Consider the following 19,874-nt stretch of genomic DNA (forward strand, 5'->3'; position numbering starts at 1 on the left):
CTTACACTGGAGGGATTGAACATACATTGTTTTACTTAATCATATCTCCAAGGGCTAGGTATTCCAATTTTAACAGTACCCCAAAAAAGCTTTATGAGACTAGGGGCATAGAGGTAGTAAATGGTGGCGTCAGGGCCTACCGCTGTTCCTGCACGGAGAAGGAGACTTCCGCAGCTGCTCTCTGGGGGTAGCCTGTAGACTGTCCAGGAGACAGGAAGTAAATCCGTCACAGGTATTAGGGAGACGGCTCATTGTTACACTACCTGGCAGTGACCTCAGTCGTAGCAGGGCACATACAGACCCCCAACAGCAGACAGGGCTTTTGCTAAGACACTTAACAGATGACGGGACGATACCTGTGAGTCACTGACACTGAGGTTTTAGGGTTCTGTGCATTTGCCCAAACTCCAGTTATGCCTACAATGAACAATCAAATCTGAACTAAGACTACTACAAAAACACCTAAACGAGCGAACCTCACTTCCTTTAAAAGCTTATATTTGGGAATCAATTAGCAAGGGTTGGGAAACTTGACTCTCCTGGATTGAATCTTACAAGTTGGTAGAATGTATCTGAGTGACTGTGACTCTGGTCCTCAGTTCTGAATGTCCAGAAACGAAGTTCTGCGCTGCTGTGGAAGACTTCCTAGTCGGTCTCCTCACCTCCAGGGTCTGCTCACCTTTGACCTGCGCTTTGTGTCCTCACCCCAGCAGTCTTCCCGGAACTTTCTCTGATCGCGTTGTTTCTGTGTAGCTTCTCACTGCTTGCCCGTGTTCTCTTAATTCTTCATCCAGCAGCCTTTGCCGTCCGGCTCCTAGGTCCCTGTCCCACGACTCCCTGCTCCTGCTGGGCTCCCGACTCACTCTCCTCCCCTCCTCTGCCCTTACCCCCGTCCCCTCCACACCTCTGCTCCGCCTCCCCCTGCATGCTCTTCCCTGCCCTCCCACTGCCTCCTTCCTGGCGGCACACTCTTTTCCCTGTCCCACTTATCAAATCTTACAGGTCCCTTAAAATCTACTTCTTTCCATTCATGCAGTGGACATTCTTCATGCCATGAAGTGCTGAGCTCCAGAGGGTGACTCTAAGGTGTCTGTCCCCATAAATTTACCAAAAAAGACAAAATGTCACTTTTATTCCACTTCTAGCCGAGTTGTGGCTCCATTGGGGGGATCTCATTTTGCTGCAGTTGACACATTGCTTTCATCCCACTCTGACTACATCCAGCCTCAGTACAGTTGGTAGGTCAGCTCTTCGCTCGTCGAGTGTTACCTCTGTCCTGGGCAGTCTAACCTAGCGCAGGCATATCTCTGACAGGCCTGTGACGCAGCACGTGGTTGTGATGAAAGTACCACGAGCCTATCCAGGGGAAACTAAACTGCAATGACGAGGGAGTCCACAACCGAGGCAGTCTTAAATATGTCGCATAACGTTCTTGCTACTAAAGTCACAAAGCCATCAAATCTGAGCGCATCAGTTATTTGCTTCGGGTTGTGCAGGCAGCTGGGAGACAGTGGCTTCCCTTTAGTTAGAAAAACAAACCCACTGGCACAGCTACAGAAACAATAAAAAGATCGTGGTTCCCAGGGGTTTGGGGAGAGGGAGGGAGGGAGGGAGGGATGAACAGATGGAGCACAGGGCATTTTTAGGGCAATGAAATTATTCTGTATGACACTGCAGTGGTGGCTACATGTCACTATGCATTTGTCAAAACCCGTAGAATGTACAACAGCAAGAGTGAACCTAATGTAAACTATGGACTTTGGTTGATAATAATGTGTCCATGTTGGTTCATTGATTGTACCAAACACGCCACACTGATGAGGGATGCTGAGGGCAGGGGAGGATATATGTGTAGGTGGGGAGGGCTATGTGCGAACTCTGTATTTTCTGCTCAATTCTGCTGTGAGCCTGAAACTGCTCTAAAAAAATTAAGTCTATTAATTAAAAAAAAAAAAACCTACTGGAATGCTTGGTTTTCTTTCAGCCTGTGTTCCGTGCCCCCCACCTCTTTGTGCCCAGTGTGCCCCCCCATGTTTTTGCCAGTTGGCCGTGGATGCCAATGGGACGAAATACAGAGCTGGCATAGTTCCCACGTTCCAGTCCAGTCACCCCCACCTCAGCCTCGTGCTTCCCGGACTCATGGGGACTGGGGAGGTGAGTGACAGAGGGTGACGTTAGGGAGAGGAGCAAAGGACGCAACGCAAGAGGAGAAACAAGGGGTGAGGAGGACCGGGGAGGTGTGGGACTCTCTCGAACTGCTCTTACCCTCTTCCGTGGAAACGATCCAGCCTCTCCCAGTCCCTACTGGTTGGGACCAGACCACACACGTTCGTTCCTGAGCTAAGAAAACACTCGTTCAGATGAAAAGTGACTTGACGTGGGGAAGCGGTGGGTGGGGCGCCCTGAGGCGGGCCGGCCTGACCCCGGCGCTTCTCCGGCACGCTGGCTCCCTCCCCTGCGAGAGCCCGCGTCTCATCCACTGAAGGCGGCCAGAGGCTCGCTGCCCTTCCGCAGTGTGGCGCTTGGTGGGCCTGGAAGGGTGTGTCACTGCCGCTCTTGCACCCACGCCACTTGAGCGTTTGACAAAAATGCCTTTGCTTTTAATCAGTCACTGGCCTTTAATCGTGTCTGACTGCGCTCTAGAAAATAAGACACAGAAGCACATCGGGGCTGCGTCTGGGTGGGTTTGAACTGGGCTGCAGGAGGAAGGGGGCTCTCGCCCTCTTTCATTTCCACGGAGGCAAAGTGCTGAGAAAGGAAAAGCAGCTGCGCCCTTAGCGACCCGCTGCTTCTTACCCAGGACGTAGATCTCGCCGTTGACCACCGCTGTGCTGAATCGGTACTTCGCGTACTTCATGGGTGCCCGCTCCGCCCACTGATCTTGGCTGGGGTCGTACTTCAGCACTTTGTTGCTTAATCGATCAGGCTCTTCATCAGGAAGGTCCATCTGTATGAAATATGACAGCCACTGTGATGCACACCACTTAGCGCTGCGAGCCTGCCAGCGCACTTAATCAGAGCAGACGGCCAAGGAGACAAATAGAGGTTAACTGCCGTGGCTCCTGCCCACAGATACACCGCATCCCATGACCTGGGGCTACAGGTGCGCTGTCACTGTCAGGGGACTGCACGCTGTGTCATAATGGGGCTCAGGGGTGGGTTACAGCACACAGTCTGTGATCGTAGCGATGAGACGATACAGCATTTTTCTTTTTTAATGAAGCATTGCAAAGCCTTAAAAAGGAAGCCAAGCTTTTTTGAACAGTGTTTAAAGTATAATTTTATTTTACCAACCTTTACATTGGTGGACTTAAATAATATCTGTGAGAACCTAATTTTAATAATTTATAAGGCATTTTTCCTTATATTTTTCTAACCCAAATGGAACAAAATTACAGAAACATCTTAGTGTTTCAGTAATGAGAGTATTTCTATACCATGATATAGGAGCAGTCTGAATTTAATTTTCAAGATGCATGGACTAACATAAATTATTTGCAGCTATTTTTATGTATTTATTTTCTTTGTGTGTATATAGATGTTTTAATGACTAGAGACAATAGGAGTTGAATACACACAGATATATCCTAGACTTTGGGTGAAGTAATACTTTTTGTCTGCGGTGTGTCAGGAAGTTTTATGACTTCAAGCTAAAGATGCTTGAGTGTCTTTTGTTTTATGTTCTGGATGCAGGTGTTCAAAGCAGAAATAGTTTCCATACTTACGAAAGTTGCACGCAATTAATTTTAGCTAGCTGCTCTACATGGACCGTATCAGAGCTATGATCCCGCTGGTGCAGGCACAACCCCGGCGATCTCGCAGTTTAATGTATTCTTTTAGGTACAGATTAGAGAAAGCTTTCCTTATGCAGTAAATACTCATGTGTTCAAAGACGGTATAAATTAGGAAATACTGACTTTATTGTTTTAATTTTCCTTCTGATTTAAGTATTTAATCTCTGACTTAGTGAAAGAAAAGCAAAGAAAAGCTTCTAAGTTGTCTTTGGAAAATATTTATGCAAAATTAACTATGTAATGACTAGTTCTGAGAAAAGCTTAATTACAAATAGTTTGTCAGGTTTCAGCTGCTAGCTGTGATTAACTCTACGCCTTTTTTTGATACATAGCATGAATTAAAAATGCATTCAATGTGAAGTTTAAGGGTTTAAAACAGGTGTGATATACTATAAAAGGCAAAATCCAGGCTTATGAAGTGAATGCAGAAAGCATCAATTTTATAATGAAGCACATCTGGAGAAACAAGGAATCATATAGGCAAAAATAAAATTTCTTGATGTCACGAGGACAGACAATGCGCTAGTGAGATTAATCTTTATTAGAAAGACTGGACAGCCAGGGCAGGGGGCACTGGAGTGACACTGCTGTGGAAGCCCCGAGGCATGGAGAGGGACACCGAAGAGGAAAGAAAGGGCCACTGTGGTCACGCTCCACCGACCTTCCAGGCCGGCCTCCCCTCCCTTTGCAGGGCCTCAGTACAGCCTCTGGTTTCTCTACCTGCGGGTGCCCAGCGAAGACCAGAAGCATTCAGCCTCACAGCGGCTGTGGTGGAATGGCTGTGCTGTCACAGGAGGTTCTGGTTTCCGGCTTAGACCAAGAACCTGAATGTGGAAGAGCCGAGCTACCTGCCTCAGGCCGCACGACAGCAGACAGAACTGGCAGGAGGCTGCAGCGTCCCCGCCCCTGCCCGGGGCTCCTGACAGACCAGCCCGGAGCGGAGGCACCTTTCACGGGCAGCGGGAATGGGGAGGGTTACAAAGGACAAGGACAGAGCACCAATACGGGATGAGGTCGTGTCTACGAATAACACTCTTCAAAAGTCCTTCTCCTGAACTACTTTGACACTTTAAAATCTCAAGTTTAATATTCTGTAAAGTAAAAAGCATTACCAAAATGTAAGCCACACTCTTAGTATTCAACAACTGCAGCGTGCTCAGCGCGCAGCCAGCTCAGCACAGCCGTGCGGTGAGGGGCGTGGGGAACTCCTTAACCTGAGGGGTCCAGCCTCCGATCACATAAAGTTTGTCATTCACCGTGACCGCAGCGTGACACGCCAGTTGTAGAGGAAGGGGAGACACCCTTTTCCAGCTGTCCTGCTTCACAGAGTACTTATCAACACAGTTTGTAATGAGATACTGATTTTTCATTTTCATCTGTCCTCCGATAACATAGAGGTCATTGTGGACGCTGCCCAGGGCATAGAGCTCTCGAAATTCAGTTGTGCACAACTTCTCCCAAAATTGGTTTCCTCTATCATGATACCTGTAGATTAACAGAGAGAAGCCAGCGTTAAAGTTAACGAGAAAACAACTTACCAGAGAAACACACTTGTTTCTTTTCCAATTAAAAACAACGCGATTTGGTTCTTCTAGTTGGAGAGGAAAAATATTAATATAAAATAGTGATACAGGTTTGAGCTTCCTTTGGGCAAGAAACGCTGAACAAAATATAATGTGCACGGAAACATTCAACCACATCTACCCAGAGAATTTTAGAAAAAATAATATATTGAAAAAGTATAGATTATCCAGGAGTAGCCTTCATTTCCTAATTCTGGGAAAGAAAATTAAAAATGGGAAAGTCTTTGAGCAAATTATTTATAGTTTTACCATATGAAAATAAGTAAAAATAAGAAAAAAAGTCTTAATCTGTGGACCAGAAGTCTCACTTTAATACTACATTAAGGAAATCAGCTTTAGAGCTGAGAATCTGGAGACATTTCAGTTCAGATCTCTAACGGATGAGGTAGGGCACACAGAATTTTAAGGCTTGCTCTTGTGGTTTTAACTGGCTTAGAACCGAGTCAAGGGCATCTGAGTGTATCAAAACCCGCTGGGCATCTGACATCTATTTTAGGCTACTGGGTATGGTTATTTCAATCATTTCCACCGTGAGTAACTCTGTGGGTCTGAGAAGAGTCTTGGGCCTTCGCAGGGACACTGGGATAAATTCTGGCCTTTCAGTGTCTCCTGGAACCCCACACATTAAGTAACTGCCTCTGTGGACGGGCGTGTGGGGTGTGTGGGGGCCGGCGTTACGTAGTCGCTGAGTGTGGAGTCTGTGGCGATTCTTCGCCTGGCCTCCTGGTAAGTCTGTTTTCTCCGGTCGTGACTGGAATACACAGTCTAAGAGGACAGAAGTACTTATGAGGACAGTGGGATAAAAAATATGTGAAATTACGTCTGTCCTAGAAAATTCAGAAGGCATACTTGGAATTCAAAACGAAAACAAAGAAAAAACAAAAGCCAGAAAAATGTGGAAAATAAGAGAGAAAAGATCTGTTTGGAAACAAATGAGGAAACTGTGTGCGCTCTATACAGGTACAGCTTCTAAGAACAGACTGTGTGTCTTGCGTCAAGCCTCAGATAGGCGCTTCCCCCCCCGTTGTTCTAGGCCAGCGCTTACACGCTTCCCCAGGGACAACGTCTCCTTCAGGCTCGGCAGGGGCGTCGGACGGCTGTGCCCCTTCCTGCGGCGAAGTCTGGCTTGTCGCAGACTGACTGCGGAGACTTACCAGACCTCACGATAGCTGTCCTCTATGAGATTCTGGGTAGGAAACCAGGGTCCCCGGCGTCGCGGGCCGTATTTTCACCACTGTGTTTAATTGTACTGGATTTTAGCAGAAGAGGGAGGATTAGGTGTCTATCAGTAAGGCCAGTGCTAAAGCGAGGCCAGTGATTATAGAAACAGAGCTCAAAGATGGGGCTTGGTTTTCTGAGACATGGTTTAAGGAAGCAGGCCAAGAACGAAACATACAGCCCGTGAAGGTCGGGAAATACACGTTTGCTGGGCAACTTGCTAGTCTGATTTTTGTTTTCATATTTTGAATTGAAAATGGGGGGAGAAGATGCCCAGATAAAGCTGTAAAACTTGTTATTTTGGATGTGACGTTAAAAACAGAAAAGAACAGCGGCAAAGGCATCCAGTGTTCAGAGGCTGACAGTCTAAGCAAGGGCCCCACGTGTCCCCCGCTGTTCGTGCGCGGGAGCTGGAGGGCTGGAGAGGTGTGTCTTTTTGAAGGAAACAGCCTACTGGAGAACTAGCCTGCTTCCTCTCTTAAGTCCAGAAGAAATATACCTGCGTGGAAATCCACAAGCAAAGGAGCGGAGGGGACTGAAGAGGGCGGAGGGGAAGTGAACGGGACAAGAGGCAGGATCATTTCTCACACACTCGGCAGCCCTCTGCGAGAGAACGCGGGCATCTGCCCGGGGGCTCGTTTAAGCCCCAAGCAGTGCTCCTGGTGACCTCTCTACTTGCCTTCCTGGTGATCTCCTTATTGGAGGAATGAGGAGGGCTTTGAACGGATGCTCGGACGCTAATTCTGGCCAGCGTGGAAGAGCCCGTTGGTGATGGGAACCCACGTGATTCAGGATGGATGAGAAGGAAACGGGGGTGGGGTACACGCCTGCCACAGGAAAGGGGAGTAGGCGGCCAAGAAAAGTTAAGAGGAGAGACGTTTGAGGATCAAAACAGACATTTTGCCAGGGTTGGATGCTCGTTAAAAATTAATTCTGATGGCAGAATCGTGGACTTACAACCATCATGAGGAAGAAGATCTACCTAAAGACCCAGGGGCGCGCGCAGGGGAGGCTCCACGGCGGGGAGGACACGTAGGAGTCTAGTGGTGGGGACCCACGGGAACTGTCCCGGGAAAGCCAGGCCTCCTTCCTGGAAGGGCCCCACGGTCTGTACCTGGAAGCTCTGAGCGGCTGCTCTGCGACTCAGTGAACCACTGTCACCTGCCACGGCGGGCAGAGGGCCAGTCCCTGTCCAGGGCTCGCGTCCCCACCCTGCCGCTACTAGGCGAGATGGGACACGCCTTCCTCGTGTGAATGTGACAGAGGCAGCAGGGGATGCTGGCAGGTGACAGGGAACACCAGCCCGCTCGCTCCTTCTCTCTCCCCACTTCACCGTCCAGAAGAACTGAGAGCTCTGTGCAAACCCGGTACGTGGGCCCCAGGGGGGAGGGTGTGGAGGGAGAGCCTGACTTCCTGTGCATGTGTGTCTGGTCACCTGGTGGAGTCAGGAGCTGAGTTCTTGCTGAATATCAGCGAGCAGACCTCTCTGTCCTCACAGACAAAACGCAGACGATACACCGCTCCTTAGCAGACACTCCTGCCCCTTACAGCTCCAGGGTGGAAGCACTCTTAGGCTCCGAACACTCACCCCATGGGAATCAGTGGTGCAGAATAAAAACTAACAGGTAATTAGTAATTTGGGGTGAGAAAAAAATGACTCATTACTCTCAGTCATGAACTAAAAACAGTCAGTTCAAAGTAGTCAGTGTTAATAAACTTAACTTGTTGTTAGGTTATATCTGGCTCTTCAAGAACAAAGCAGTTATATCACAGGAATAAATCATGAAAATTAAGAGTGAAAATATACAATGGAATCATAAAATACATACATTTAACTAATGCAAATTCAACTATATGTTCTTAACAATTAAAGGGAGAGAAAAATAATTAAAAAATGTGGGTGACTTCATTGTGACTTTTACATGTATGCAAAATACATGATTCCAGGGTAATACATGTAATTTAAGGTGTGATCACTCTTTCAGGGGTGCTTTCTTCTGCTGTTGCTAACATCAAAGCAAGACAATTAAAACATTCACAAGTATGTTGCTCGACACCAACCTGTAGATTTCAACACCCCTGTTCTTCTGTCTGGAGAGTTTAGAGGCACTTGCCTCTCCAGCCACAATGATGGTGTTGTTTTCCGTGACGACGCCGGCACACACGGTGCCCAGCCCCTCCCCGTACTTGGGAGACGAGATGAAGTAGGTCTTGTGAGAGGCAGGATCGTAGCAAAAACTGGCGTCCCCGTAGCTCCTACGTCGTGACCTGATTCCTGAAGAGTTGTTGCCAATGCAAAGCAAAAGACTGGTTGTCTCCATGCCATAGCGGAGGTTGAGTGAGTGCTGCTGGGGGGTCTTGATGGCTTTGAACGCGTTCTGAATGATGTCAATGCAGTCGGCATCACACAGAAGCATCGTGTTCCTTTTTAGGGCTTGTCTTAAAAAAGAAGGACTGATCAGTTGCAGCCTAACTTGCTTCAAAAGCTCCACAAGATGTGGTGAGCGTGGCTGCTGGTCGTGGTTTACCCACCTCAGAACTAAGTCCAGAATGCCCTCCTCTCTGGACACGTTCAGGTCATCCGATTTGATAAGCGTCAGAAACTGGTGCACTTCAATGTCTAGTATCTCTTCGTGTAAGCTCACCTCAGCAAAGTGCTGATATAAATATTTCTTCGACTGATCGGCTAAATCTTCAGCTCCGATCTGCTTTGCAAAATAGTAGATGCCTACACAGTTGGAGGCATCCATGTGGTCCATCATGTACTTCTGACACACACCGAAGACCTCCTCCATCTGCATGAAATAGGCGGCCATCGCCACAGTCTGCACATTGGCGTTGCTGATCTCCAAAGCCGCCTCGTACATGTACCTTAGTATCACCTGACACACTTTCCGCCGTGGTGTCGTAGAGCACGACCTCCCTCTGAGAACACTCGGCGAGTCCACAGGTGAACATCGCCTTGAAGTAAGGACTAAACGCAGCCAGGACCAGTCTGTGGCAAGGAAACCTCTCCCCTTCCGCTACGAGGACAACGTCGACCATTTCTGCCAGGTCCCTCATGCTCTTAACTGTGTTCAGCAAATTCAAGCTGTGTTGGTGCTTTCCTTCTCCCTCGGTCTTGCACTCCATGGCACCCTCCCCAGCGTTTCTGAGTGAGTCTCCTGCAAACGGAGCTTGGCTCCCGACGGCCTGTTTGCACGTCTGATGACCCACAAAGCACGGAGAAGCCATGTCACACTCCTGAGGGAAAGAAAAGCAGCAGTTTTCTTCTAAGAAAAAAATTATCTGTGATTTAAATCCGCAGCATGAGTTCTAAGAAGCATTTATAAGTAAATATTCACTCCAAGCAGAGTAGTTTAGCTTTAAGACAACTATTTTGGTATTTAAAAATAATATGGTTGATTGTAAAAGCAGTGAATTATTAACCACTAACATTTTCCTAACCAGCTGGAGAGCCCTGCCCTCCGCGGTGAATCAGGAGGGGAGGATAAGATGGCACCTTTTGCATTAACCCATCTCCAGTTACCAAGTCCAGCTGACCCGCGGGCGGAGGAATCGGGGCATTAGGTGACATTCTGTCTGAGGAGATGCAACGTCACCTAAAAGGCCGTGTGCACCTTCCCCCAAAACACACCCAGATGCTATAATGGTCAATCCACAGAATCACAGAGGGGCCGTGTGGGCTGCCTGAAAGAAAAGTCGACTAAAATTCTGCTCCGACTTCGCTCTGGGGCAGATAATTCACACCGGGGCTTTAGAAAGCACAACGCAACGCCTGCTGCTGCGGGGCTCGCGGTGCTGGACGCTTACGGCTGCACCCTCCCCGACTTAGAAGATGCAGAAGCCATCCCGTCTCTCTCCCCCTCCGTGCTCAGCTTCTCTCTGTTCCCTGTTTCACGGTGGCAGAGACGGAGCCACCTCTTGCCTGGAAAAGCACTAGTCTGACTGGAAGTCTTAAGACGGTTGTCCCAGCTTTCCCTTCCCCGGGAACAGGATGTTTCAAGGAAGCTGATTAGCTGTTTTGATTTAAAGAAGGACATTCCCAGAGCCAGAAGCCTTAATGCAAGGAGGGGATCTCAAGCCTGTCACCCTCTCTAGGTCCTAGGTGGCTGTAAGTTGCATGCGGTTAAGAACAAGCACTGATGGCAGCTGAGAAAGGAGAGGAGGTGGTCATTTCAACACTGTGAAAGCAAAACTTGTCAGCTGTAAAGGTTATATGTTTTCTAAGCTTCTGTAATCCTGTAAAGGATTAGAAATCTTATGCGTCTCAGTGAGACACGGCTATTTTTTTCAGTGTTGAATTCAAGTTCATTGTAGGGAACACATGTTGAGAGTGACAGGAAAGTTTAGTTATGTAAGGGCAACTCTAAGACCTAAAAATTGCTGTGCTGAAGTGTGTGGAATTACGACAACCAGCCAATATTAGAAATAGAGATAAAACCCTCCTTGCTGGGTTTTCTGGCATTAATGGCTCAGCTTTATTTCAATAAACGCTTCAGACTTTCTTTGCAAGGGCTTGCGGGTTAGAAGTCAACCTTTGCTTTTTGCTTTTACTTGCTTTAGAGTTTTACAAAGAGGATCCTATTACGGGTGACTAAGAGGTCATTACATTTCTGAACTCTCTCACAACACACTATGATGAGCCTAAATCATATTGTGTAGACCTCCTCACACAAAAACAAATCAATCAGCTTTATGGATGACAGCTGTTACTTCAAGCTAAAAAGGATTAAAAACTTTCTTTTAAGGAAATGTTTTAGAAGTTTCTCTCTCATTTGTACCGGTATACAAGAACCCCTCAATGGGTACCAGCACCCACAATGCGAGAAGACCGAGAGCAGCTTCCAGGTGGGAGTGCTCAATCCAGCGCACTACAGGCAGTTCAGTCTCCTTCGTTCCTAAGGGATGACACTGCGAGGAGCAAACGAGATGCCGGGGACCCGAGCATTTCGTATCTTTAAGGCAGGGACCAAACCACCCTTGTTGAACTTTTTGGCACAGGGCTGGTTTAGCAAAACGTAGGTGGCATGGGTTTCAGAGAGAGGCTACAAATGGAGTAAGCAGCACAGCGTGTGCCGGCCGTCCTTATAAACACGTTACAGGTAATGTCTTTTAAGCGGCTCTGCAGTGGGCAGTGTCGGCCTTCTAGAATCCAGCCTGCCTTCCCTCGCTGCCGCGGGCTGGGGCGGCTCCCATTCCCCTCACCACTGTGACTGGTGCCGGGACTGGCATAGGACCTGAGACAGGCCTGATGGGAGGGAAGCTGTCTCCGGTCCAGTGGTTGGAGGCTCCACATGTTACAAAGATGAGAGGTCTGGAGCTGCGGCAGCCGTGTGCCCGTGGGCAGCGTGGGGACGAAGCCAAGACAGGAAGAAGGCAGAGACTTCAGGGCGCGGGAGCTGGAAGCATGCCCTACGCCTGAACTTCGCCACTTTGAGACAGGAACCATGCCCTCATTGTTTAAGCCAGTTTGAATTTGGAGTGAGTCCTGACTAGTATAAATGGCATGTGCAAAAATATTGAGAAAACGTCGTTTAAGGTAATTGCAGTGACATATTTTATAAAATTTCACTTTTGGTATATTCTTATATTTTCTCTTACTCATACCACCAAGTAAGAGAATCATGGAAACCTCTCCTTACCCTCATTCCTCCTTGTTACAAGGCAAAAATCACAGTCACTCTTCTGCGTTTACTGCATCTCATTGAAAGGCCACAACATTTTACAGACGCAGGAACCGAGTCTTGAACCCAGTTCCATCTGACTCCGAAGTGTGAACTCGGTCACTCCCTCTAGTGCAAGCAGCAAACTAGGGCCAGAGAGCAAACACCTCAGGCTTTGCAGATTTCCGTCCTCACAACTCAGCTCTGCTGTGGCACAGCAGGAGCAGCCACAGACGACACAGGAACAAAGGAGCATGGCCCCGTGCCGGTGAAATGTTCTGCAGATACTGAAACTTGAATTTCATGTATTTTTGCAGCATGAAATATCGTTGTTATTTTGATTTTAAAAAGCCATTTAAAATGATAAAATTCATTCTTAGCTCATGGGCTATTCGAGACAGCCAACTCCTGTTCCACTGTTATAAATAAGTCCACTTTCTAGGTCATGAGTAGGACAGTATCCTATCTGGTGCCTGATTTCCAGTTCTCTGCTCAGATCCAGCTAGAGAGTTCTCAGAAGGGGAAGGGTCAGCCTCCTATTTTAAAAAGATCATCTGGTTGTCCCCAAGATTTCCAAATATAAATCAATTTTGAATAAATATTTGGATGCAGTTTCTCTGCCCCAAACATTGGCTTCAACAACAACAAAAAATACTTTTAAAACAGAAATAACTGTTTCAAACATTCAGAAGAAACATTTATGAATTTTTTGAATGGGCACATACATTTGTTAAGTACCCTTTCCTTCCAATTGCCTTTTATACAACCTCCAAAAGCAACTCTAATTGCTGTGGATTTACAGACCAAATGAATTTACTGGTGGAAATCCTGAAAGATCCCTGAGCAGTTGAATTAGCCACCATACTTCAATAAACATTGTCAGCATTGTTTCTTGTACACATAAGGTACCCAGAAGATACTGGCATTGCAGGTGGGGGCTTTGAAGGGAGTCCTGGGTCAGATTGGCCACTTGCTTGCTGTAATCCTAAAATTATATAACCTTTCCAAACCTTGGTTTCTGCATCTGTAAAATGGAGATAATGTATATAAACAAAGAAGTTAGATCAGCCATTTGTAACCAAATGCTCACAGTGGTGCAGCAGAGTGTGGCTCAGAGGTGAAAAACACGGGCTTTTGGCCTGGGTTGCCGAGACTGGGTTCTGAGACCTTGCTGTGCCATTTACAACACGAGAGAGTTTCTTAGCATGTCTCTGCTTCCTCACCTGGGATTACTTTGGGTCATTATATAAGCATAGTTGGCACAGGGAACAATAATCAGTATCTTGTAATAAACCATAATGGAAAAGCACATGAAAAAGAAAAAGAATACATAGCTGTCTGTCTGTCTATCTATCTTACTGAATCACCTTGCTGTACACCAGAAACTAACACATTGCAAATCACCTATACTTCAATGAAAAAAAATTTTTTTTAAAGAATAGTTTGACAACATTAAATAAGGCCACGCTCGGACAATGTGTAATCTGCTTGGTAAAACCTGCTTGGTAGAGCTGAAGCCGGATATACCTGTAGAAACAATTTTCCAATAATAACGAGGTTTGGGTCCATATACAACTGCTTGCGGGTAAGACGCAGCTTGCAAATAAAGGATTGCTGACAACGACTTTTTCTTATAATGAGGGCACAGAGGGCATTCCCCTTTCATCAGCATAATAAAATTATATAAATGTTCTCAGTGATATCACTGGGAAGTTATTCTCTGCTCCAATTTATAGAAGGCTGAATTGGTGCATTCATATTAATAGTACCCATAATAATGGAGAAAAAACAAATAGCAAAGATAAATATAAATCACAAGAATAAAGCCTAATTACTTTGCAAATCTACAATGCAGTAATACCCATGTCCAGTATATTTAGTTTTAAGAAATGGACCGCTGTAAATTTTAGTGTGGCGTAAAAAGGTTAATTTACTTAAACTGCCAAAGTTTTACTTTCACAATGTTTGATTTTATCATCTTTACATTATCTTTAAAATTGCTATTTTTTCTAAATAACGATGGATACACACAACCATGCCTCCATGTTTTGCTGAAGTTAAAACTAGTTTAAATTCATAGCAGCTCTGTTTGAAATAGCAAAAACTTGGAAATAGCCTAAATACCCATTAACAGGAGAACAGAAAGACTGTAGCACCTTCACTCAAGAGGATATTGTACAGGATGAAAAAGAACGAACCGGAGCTACATGTGTCAGCATGGACGAATGTCATGAACATTAATGTGTGAAAAAGCCTGTAAAAGAATCAAAGCTACATGCCACTGATATCTTGTTTAGCATGTGCTAAACAACTGTATACATTCTAACAGAGTAAATATAGGTGATATATTATGACAAAGTAAATACAAACACTTGGTGAATCTGGTAAAGGGATATGGGAGTTTTTGTACTATTAGAACTTTCCCGTAAGTGTGAAGTTATCTCAAAATAAAAAAATTAGAAGAATTGTATATTCTTTAAGGACGCATATAACTGTAGTCAAATATAAAGAAATGAAAAGCAATTATAAACAGCAGATTTAGGACAGTGGTTGCCTTCAGGAGGTTGAAAGGAGGGGGACACAACTGGAGAAGGTGACAAGGAGTTTCAACTGCATGATTAGTGTTTGCCTTTACCAGCTGTAGGGTGGGTACCCTGGCACACACTATATTACTCCCTATGTCTTTTCTCGTGCCTTAAATATTGCATAAGCTAACTTTAAAAATTGTATTGACCTTAGAGTAACTTACAGCATTGAAAACCTAACCCACATTGTAAACTACGTCTGTGTGTGTATATGTATATGGGGTGGAGGGGAAGACAGACAGACAGACAGGATACACAGATACATTATGAATTTTCTTTTTAACTTGTCAAAATGTAGGCAGTCTCCACCCCACCCCAATGTATGGGTGATTGGAAAATACAAACGCTTACACCCTTCTTATCCAGTCTGAATGAGAACTGCTCTGGAGGAAAGGCAGGAACAATGTCTTCCTACTCCTGCTTTGACAGGAAAAGAAGTCACTGGATTCCTAAATTAGTGTATATATTTTTTTCCCATAGAAATTTTTCCCCCATAGAAATGGTGAGTAGGTTATAATATGGAATCATAGAGTTGATCTACAGCAAAGCCTTGAATTTTATCGACAAAACCCCTGAAGACGTGAGAAATCACTCGGTTAGGGTCCTAAATTCCAGTCTGTCTAAAACTTCTTTCAACAGATATTGGTCGACAAGCCAAGGAACGTCAGCGCGACGTCAGAAAATGATATCTCAGTTCTAAGGCTTAAAGCACAGCCCTTCTGAAAGTTGGTGGCCATCAGGCATGAAATCATCACCCCACGTTTAAAAACATCACCTTGGGCCTGTTTGCACCAGCACTGCCTCTCATCCCGGCTCAGGAGGCCCTTCACAATCCAGTACCTGCCAGCCCTTCTGGCCTCAGCTCCTGACTTCCTTCCTTTCTCAGTCTCTCAGTAGTACTGACCACTCACAAGTCTAATGCTACCTGCCTACATGTGGTGTTCTCTCTGACCACCCTTCCCCCTGAAAAAAATGTAACCAGCTCTTGAGAATTCAGCCCAGATATCACTTTCTCAGTGATTCTCCTCCCTCCCCCCTGGAACCCTGAGCGCAGTGGTTACTGCACTGTTACCACAGTTTATTGAGGCCGGCAGCATCCTTTCGGTGATGAGCCCGTGGACGTGGGGGCTCACGTCTCAGCCATTTCTGTATTCTTAATGTCTCTCTGACAATCAGAGTTGCTCACTACAACTTGTGCAATTAAGTGAATGCTTTGCTTAGTCCTAAATTACAAATTCATAACTTTTTTTTTTAGGTTTTATACCTGTTATTAAGCACTATCTTGAACACATTTTTTCCTGTATATAGAAAAAATGCTCTATTCTTCAAGTTGCTGTTCTCTTGTCCAAGTCAAACAAATCACCCAGAATCATTAACTTGATTCCTTGGCCTACAGCTTGATGCCTTGTGACACCCACTTCTCACTCCCACCCTCGACGTTAATTTGCAGTCTCCACGTGCTCCCAGGAGTCTGGGCCCCTTCTTAGAGAACAGCTGAAATCAGAGACGGCAAATCGCCTGCTCACAGACTTTTATTTTTGTAAATTAAATGTCAACATGCACAGTTGAAACATTCCAGCATCAATTGAAAAAAAAAAACCAGAAGCTATGGCGGCAGCGGGTCCTTAATTCCCATGGCGACAACCACGTGCAGGCCCGGAGAGGCCCCAGCCGGCAGACCAGCGCTGCATTCCCGCCGAGGCCCTAATCCAGACTGAGCGCCAGGCGTGTTTATAACGCTGCCAGGCCCCTCGGTTTCCTGCAGCCATTTACCTCCGTGCCCCGTTCCCCACGGCCTGTTCTGCTTCCGCATGGCCACCTCATGCAGACCCTGGTGGAGCACGGCCCAGAACACCAGCACCCCGTGGATGCACCCGGAGTCCCCGCGAGTGTGGGGAACACTGCTCGCTGTACAGTAAGATCCGCCCCACACACCTGGCCTTCGGTGACGGCCGTGGGGAGATAAGGATAAGTAAGACAAGTGTCCTTTTTTCTTACCACAGCCGTTACGGCGAGCAGAGCTGGTCAGTCGCTCCGCAGAAGCGCGCGGGCCAGAAAGCGGGGCATTCGGACCCCTCGGGCTGCAGCGAAGAGAGTGGCGGGTACGCCCGACGTCCCCGGGCAGGTTCCCGGAGGACGGCGGGGAGCGGAGGGCTTGGGCGCCCCTACACCGCGAGGGCGGCGAGGACGCAGGAGTGCGGGGCCGGGAGCTGCGCGCGGCGGCGGCGGCGGCGGAGATGCCCGGGGGGCGCCCGGGACCCGCAGGTGAGCGCCCGCCGCGCCGCGCTGCCCGCACTCACCGAGCCGCCGCCCCGCCGCCCGGCTCGCAGGGGCCTCCGCGATGGCGCCGCGACCGCCCGGGCCGCCTGACCCGCGGGCGCTGCCCAATAAGGCCTGTGCGGACGGGCGCGCGCTATAAATAGACGGGGAGGCGGCGGCCGGGCGCCTGCGGGGCGGAGGGGGCGCTGGCAGCTCTGCCGCCGACAGGACAGGTGCTCGCCTCTAGTGGCCGGGCGGCAGGGAGCGCGCGCCACAGCCCTGCGCGCCGTGTGTGCCTGTGTGCCTGTGTGTGCGCACGTGCGCGCGCGCAGGGGCAGCGCATCAGCCCTGAAGCCCCAGGTTCGGCACCCGTGGGCCTGGGAGGGCCGAGGATCCCGCAGCTGCCTTGCTGGCTGTCCTGGTCTGAGGGGCTCAGAGCACTGGCCCGTGAGGGGCACACGGGGCTCACCCTACAGAGCGCACACTGTAGCTGGGGGTACACAGCTGTCACACTCCCCCCCTCCCGCAGCCTGAACGCTCCAGAGGTCGGGAGCTCTGTCCTGTCCACCCTGCTGGCCCACGCAACTGCTGGCTCGCCCGTTGCAGAGAACACGTGGTCGGGGAGTGGGCCCTGATCCGGGCGGTGGAGACGCAAAGCTGGTAAGTGACCGCGAGGAGGCCCTAGCCGCGCCCGAGCTCGGCTCTGCTCCTCAGGCCTCCTGACCACCTGTGAGCAACTCAGATGCCTGGAGTGCTGCAGCAAAGTGGCAACAGCCGTCTCGCAGGTTGTGGGGGGGGGATGAAAGAGGAGCGCTGATGGGTGAGGAAGTGCTCTGGTAACTGTCAAGTAAGCCAGGTCGTTTTACCCTCAGGAGGCTTGTGGAAACACCTCTCCCCAAAGATCTTGGAAGAGGGGCAGAAAGCCACCTCTCACTGATAATATTACTGTGGCCCTTCCTGCCACCGAGACAGGGCCACACTTCTTTTGGCGGTTCTGCTTTAAGAATCTGTGGCAGGGAAGCGTGGGGAAGGGAGCTATTGTCTGTCTGTGAGCCACGCCCTCCCACTCCCACAATGACAAAACACTCAGACAGTCCAGCCTCTGGGTAGTCAAGGCTGCACACAACTTAATCTAATAGATTCGAGGGTTTTTGAAAGGTCATGAATCTTCCATAAGCCAAATTTCTCTCCACATCCCAAGATTATTTCATTTTCCCCAGCAATGAGATCCTCAAATCCTGAGTACATGAATAATCACATCTTGTTTGAGGCAGAGGCCGAGTAATTTCTTAACACAGCCATGACTAATTGTTATTGTTTGTTGCATTATTAAGCAATGATTAGTATCTTACATACTGTGTAAGTTAAGGCATATGGGTTTAGCTGCTTTAACAAAGAATCTGAAACAACAGGGTCCTATTGTACAGCACAGGGAACTATATTCAATAACTTGTAATAACCTGTAATGGAAAAGCATTGGAAAAAGAATATACATGTTATCACTGAATCACTATGCTGTACACCAGAAACTAACACAACACTGTAAGTTAACTATACTTCAATTAAAAGAAAAAAAGAATTTGAGTGATAGGTCCCTAAGAGGAAGGAAGTTAATTTTCCTTTCACACAGCTGCCAGGTGGAAGGATTCCAAGGCTGTTAAGGAAACTGCCGACTGTCATTGTCCCTGGGCTCCTCCGCTCCTCTTTCTCCACCTGCCCTGGAGTGTCACCCTGGTCCACCTGCTCCAAGATGCTCACCACCACCCCTAGCTAGGAGGACCAGGAGGACACACCTAGAAGTCATAGGCTCACATACCATGGCCATAACTTAGTCACATGTCCAACCCCCCCTCCTCCGTGGGGTGGAGGCTGGGAACCCAGTCCGTCCTGGGCACCAGCAGTCCTGTTATTTACATGGTGGTCCTGCTAGCCGTCTTTGCATTCTCTGTACATCATCAGTTCACAAACCTCTGTTTCACTTCCAGGAAAGCCTTGCACCTCTCCTTTCTAGCCACGGACTCGGGGTTAGGTTTTGCATTTGTTGGTGTAACTGTAAGATTAACAGCCCTTCTCTGCACTCAGCTGCAAATGCTGCACCGGCAGGGCTGTGTCTGTCTCTGCTCACCTCTGTTCTCCAGGCCTGGCTCGCTGCCTAGCACAGAGTCAGTGCTCAGGAAGCAGCTGTGGAGTAGATGAGTGCGCACACTTAGGGAGTCATCTCCAAGCCCAGCTCAGACGTCACCTCCTCTGTTTTTCTCTCCTGGAACTCATCTTCGGCGGGATGACTGGCGCCACTGCCTGTGTTCCCAGGGCACCCTGCTCTGCCGCTGGCAGATAGCATTTGGCCCTCGGCATAATTACTGTGATTTAGGGTCTCACACTGCTGGATGGTGAGCCTCTCCAGGCAGAGTGGCCGCGCTCAGCTCTGCACCGCAAGGGCTCAGCACACGCTGGCACTAGGAGACCCTCAGCAACCTTGTGTTGAATTGATTTGTGCTTGAAAACAATTGGCTTCTCCAGAGAACAAATACTTTTGCTTTCCTGTTCTGTGCTTTTGCCCACCACTGCTCAAAGTATTCTTCCTCAGTTACGCCCCCAGCCTTTTCCTTCCACCCGCCGGTGCTGGGTGGCAACAGGCAACCTCACACCACATGGCACGAGAAAGGCTGGGCTCATGCTGGCAGCAGGGGCAGGTGTTCGGACCATCGAGGTAGCCCCCCTCCATTTAGCTGTTCAGACACCCTGGCCATGGTGGCTCCGTCGAGGTCC

General features: G+C 48.2%; 2 protein-coding genes across 2 annotated transcripts in view; one reads left to right on the forward strand and one right to left on the reverse strand.

Annotated features, from left to right (window-relative positions):
• The window catches only part of KBTBD12 (kelch repeat and BTB domain containing 12), a 48,893-nt gene extending 31,559 nt beyond the window's left edge, over positions 1-17,334 (reverse strand). Inside the window, 5 exon segments of the mRNA XM_006180118.3 lie at positions 2,797-2,947; positions 5,009-5,279; positions 8,657-9,477; positions 9,479-9,838; positions 16,845-17,334. Of these exon segments, the coding sequence (XP_006180180.2) occupies positions 2,797-2,947; positions 5,009-5,279; positions 8,657-9,477; positions 9,479-9,829 (1,594 nt within the window). The 5' untranslated portion in view covers positions 9,830-9,838; positions 16,845-17,334.
• A 325-nt stretch (positions 17,335-17,659) lies between these two features.
• MGLL (monoglyceride lipase) overlaps positions 17,660-19,874 on the forward strand; it is a 190,068-nt gene continuing 187,853 nt past the window's right edge. The window contains exon 1 of the mRNA XM_032458807.1: positions 17,660-17,765. The gene's annotated coding sequence lies outside the window, so the exon portion shown is untranslated. The remainder of the gene's footprint in view (positions 17,766-19,874) is intronic.

Source organism: Camelus ferus, chromosome 17 (genome assembly GCF_009834535.1).
Source record: "Camelus ferus isolate YT-003-E chromosome 17, BCGSAC_Cfer_1.0, whole genome shotgun sequence".
Taxonomy (NCBI): domain Eukaryota; kingdom Metazoa; phylum Chordata; class Mammalia; order Artiodactyla; family Camelidae; genus Camelus; species Camelus ferus.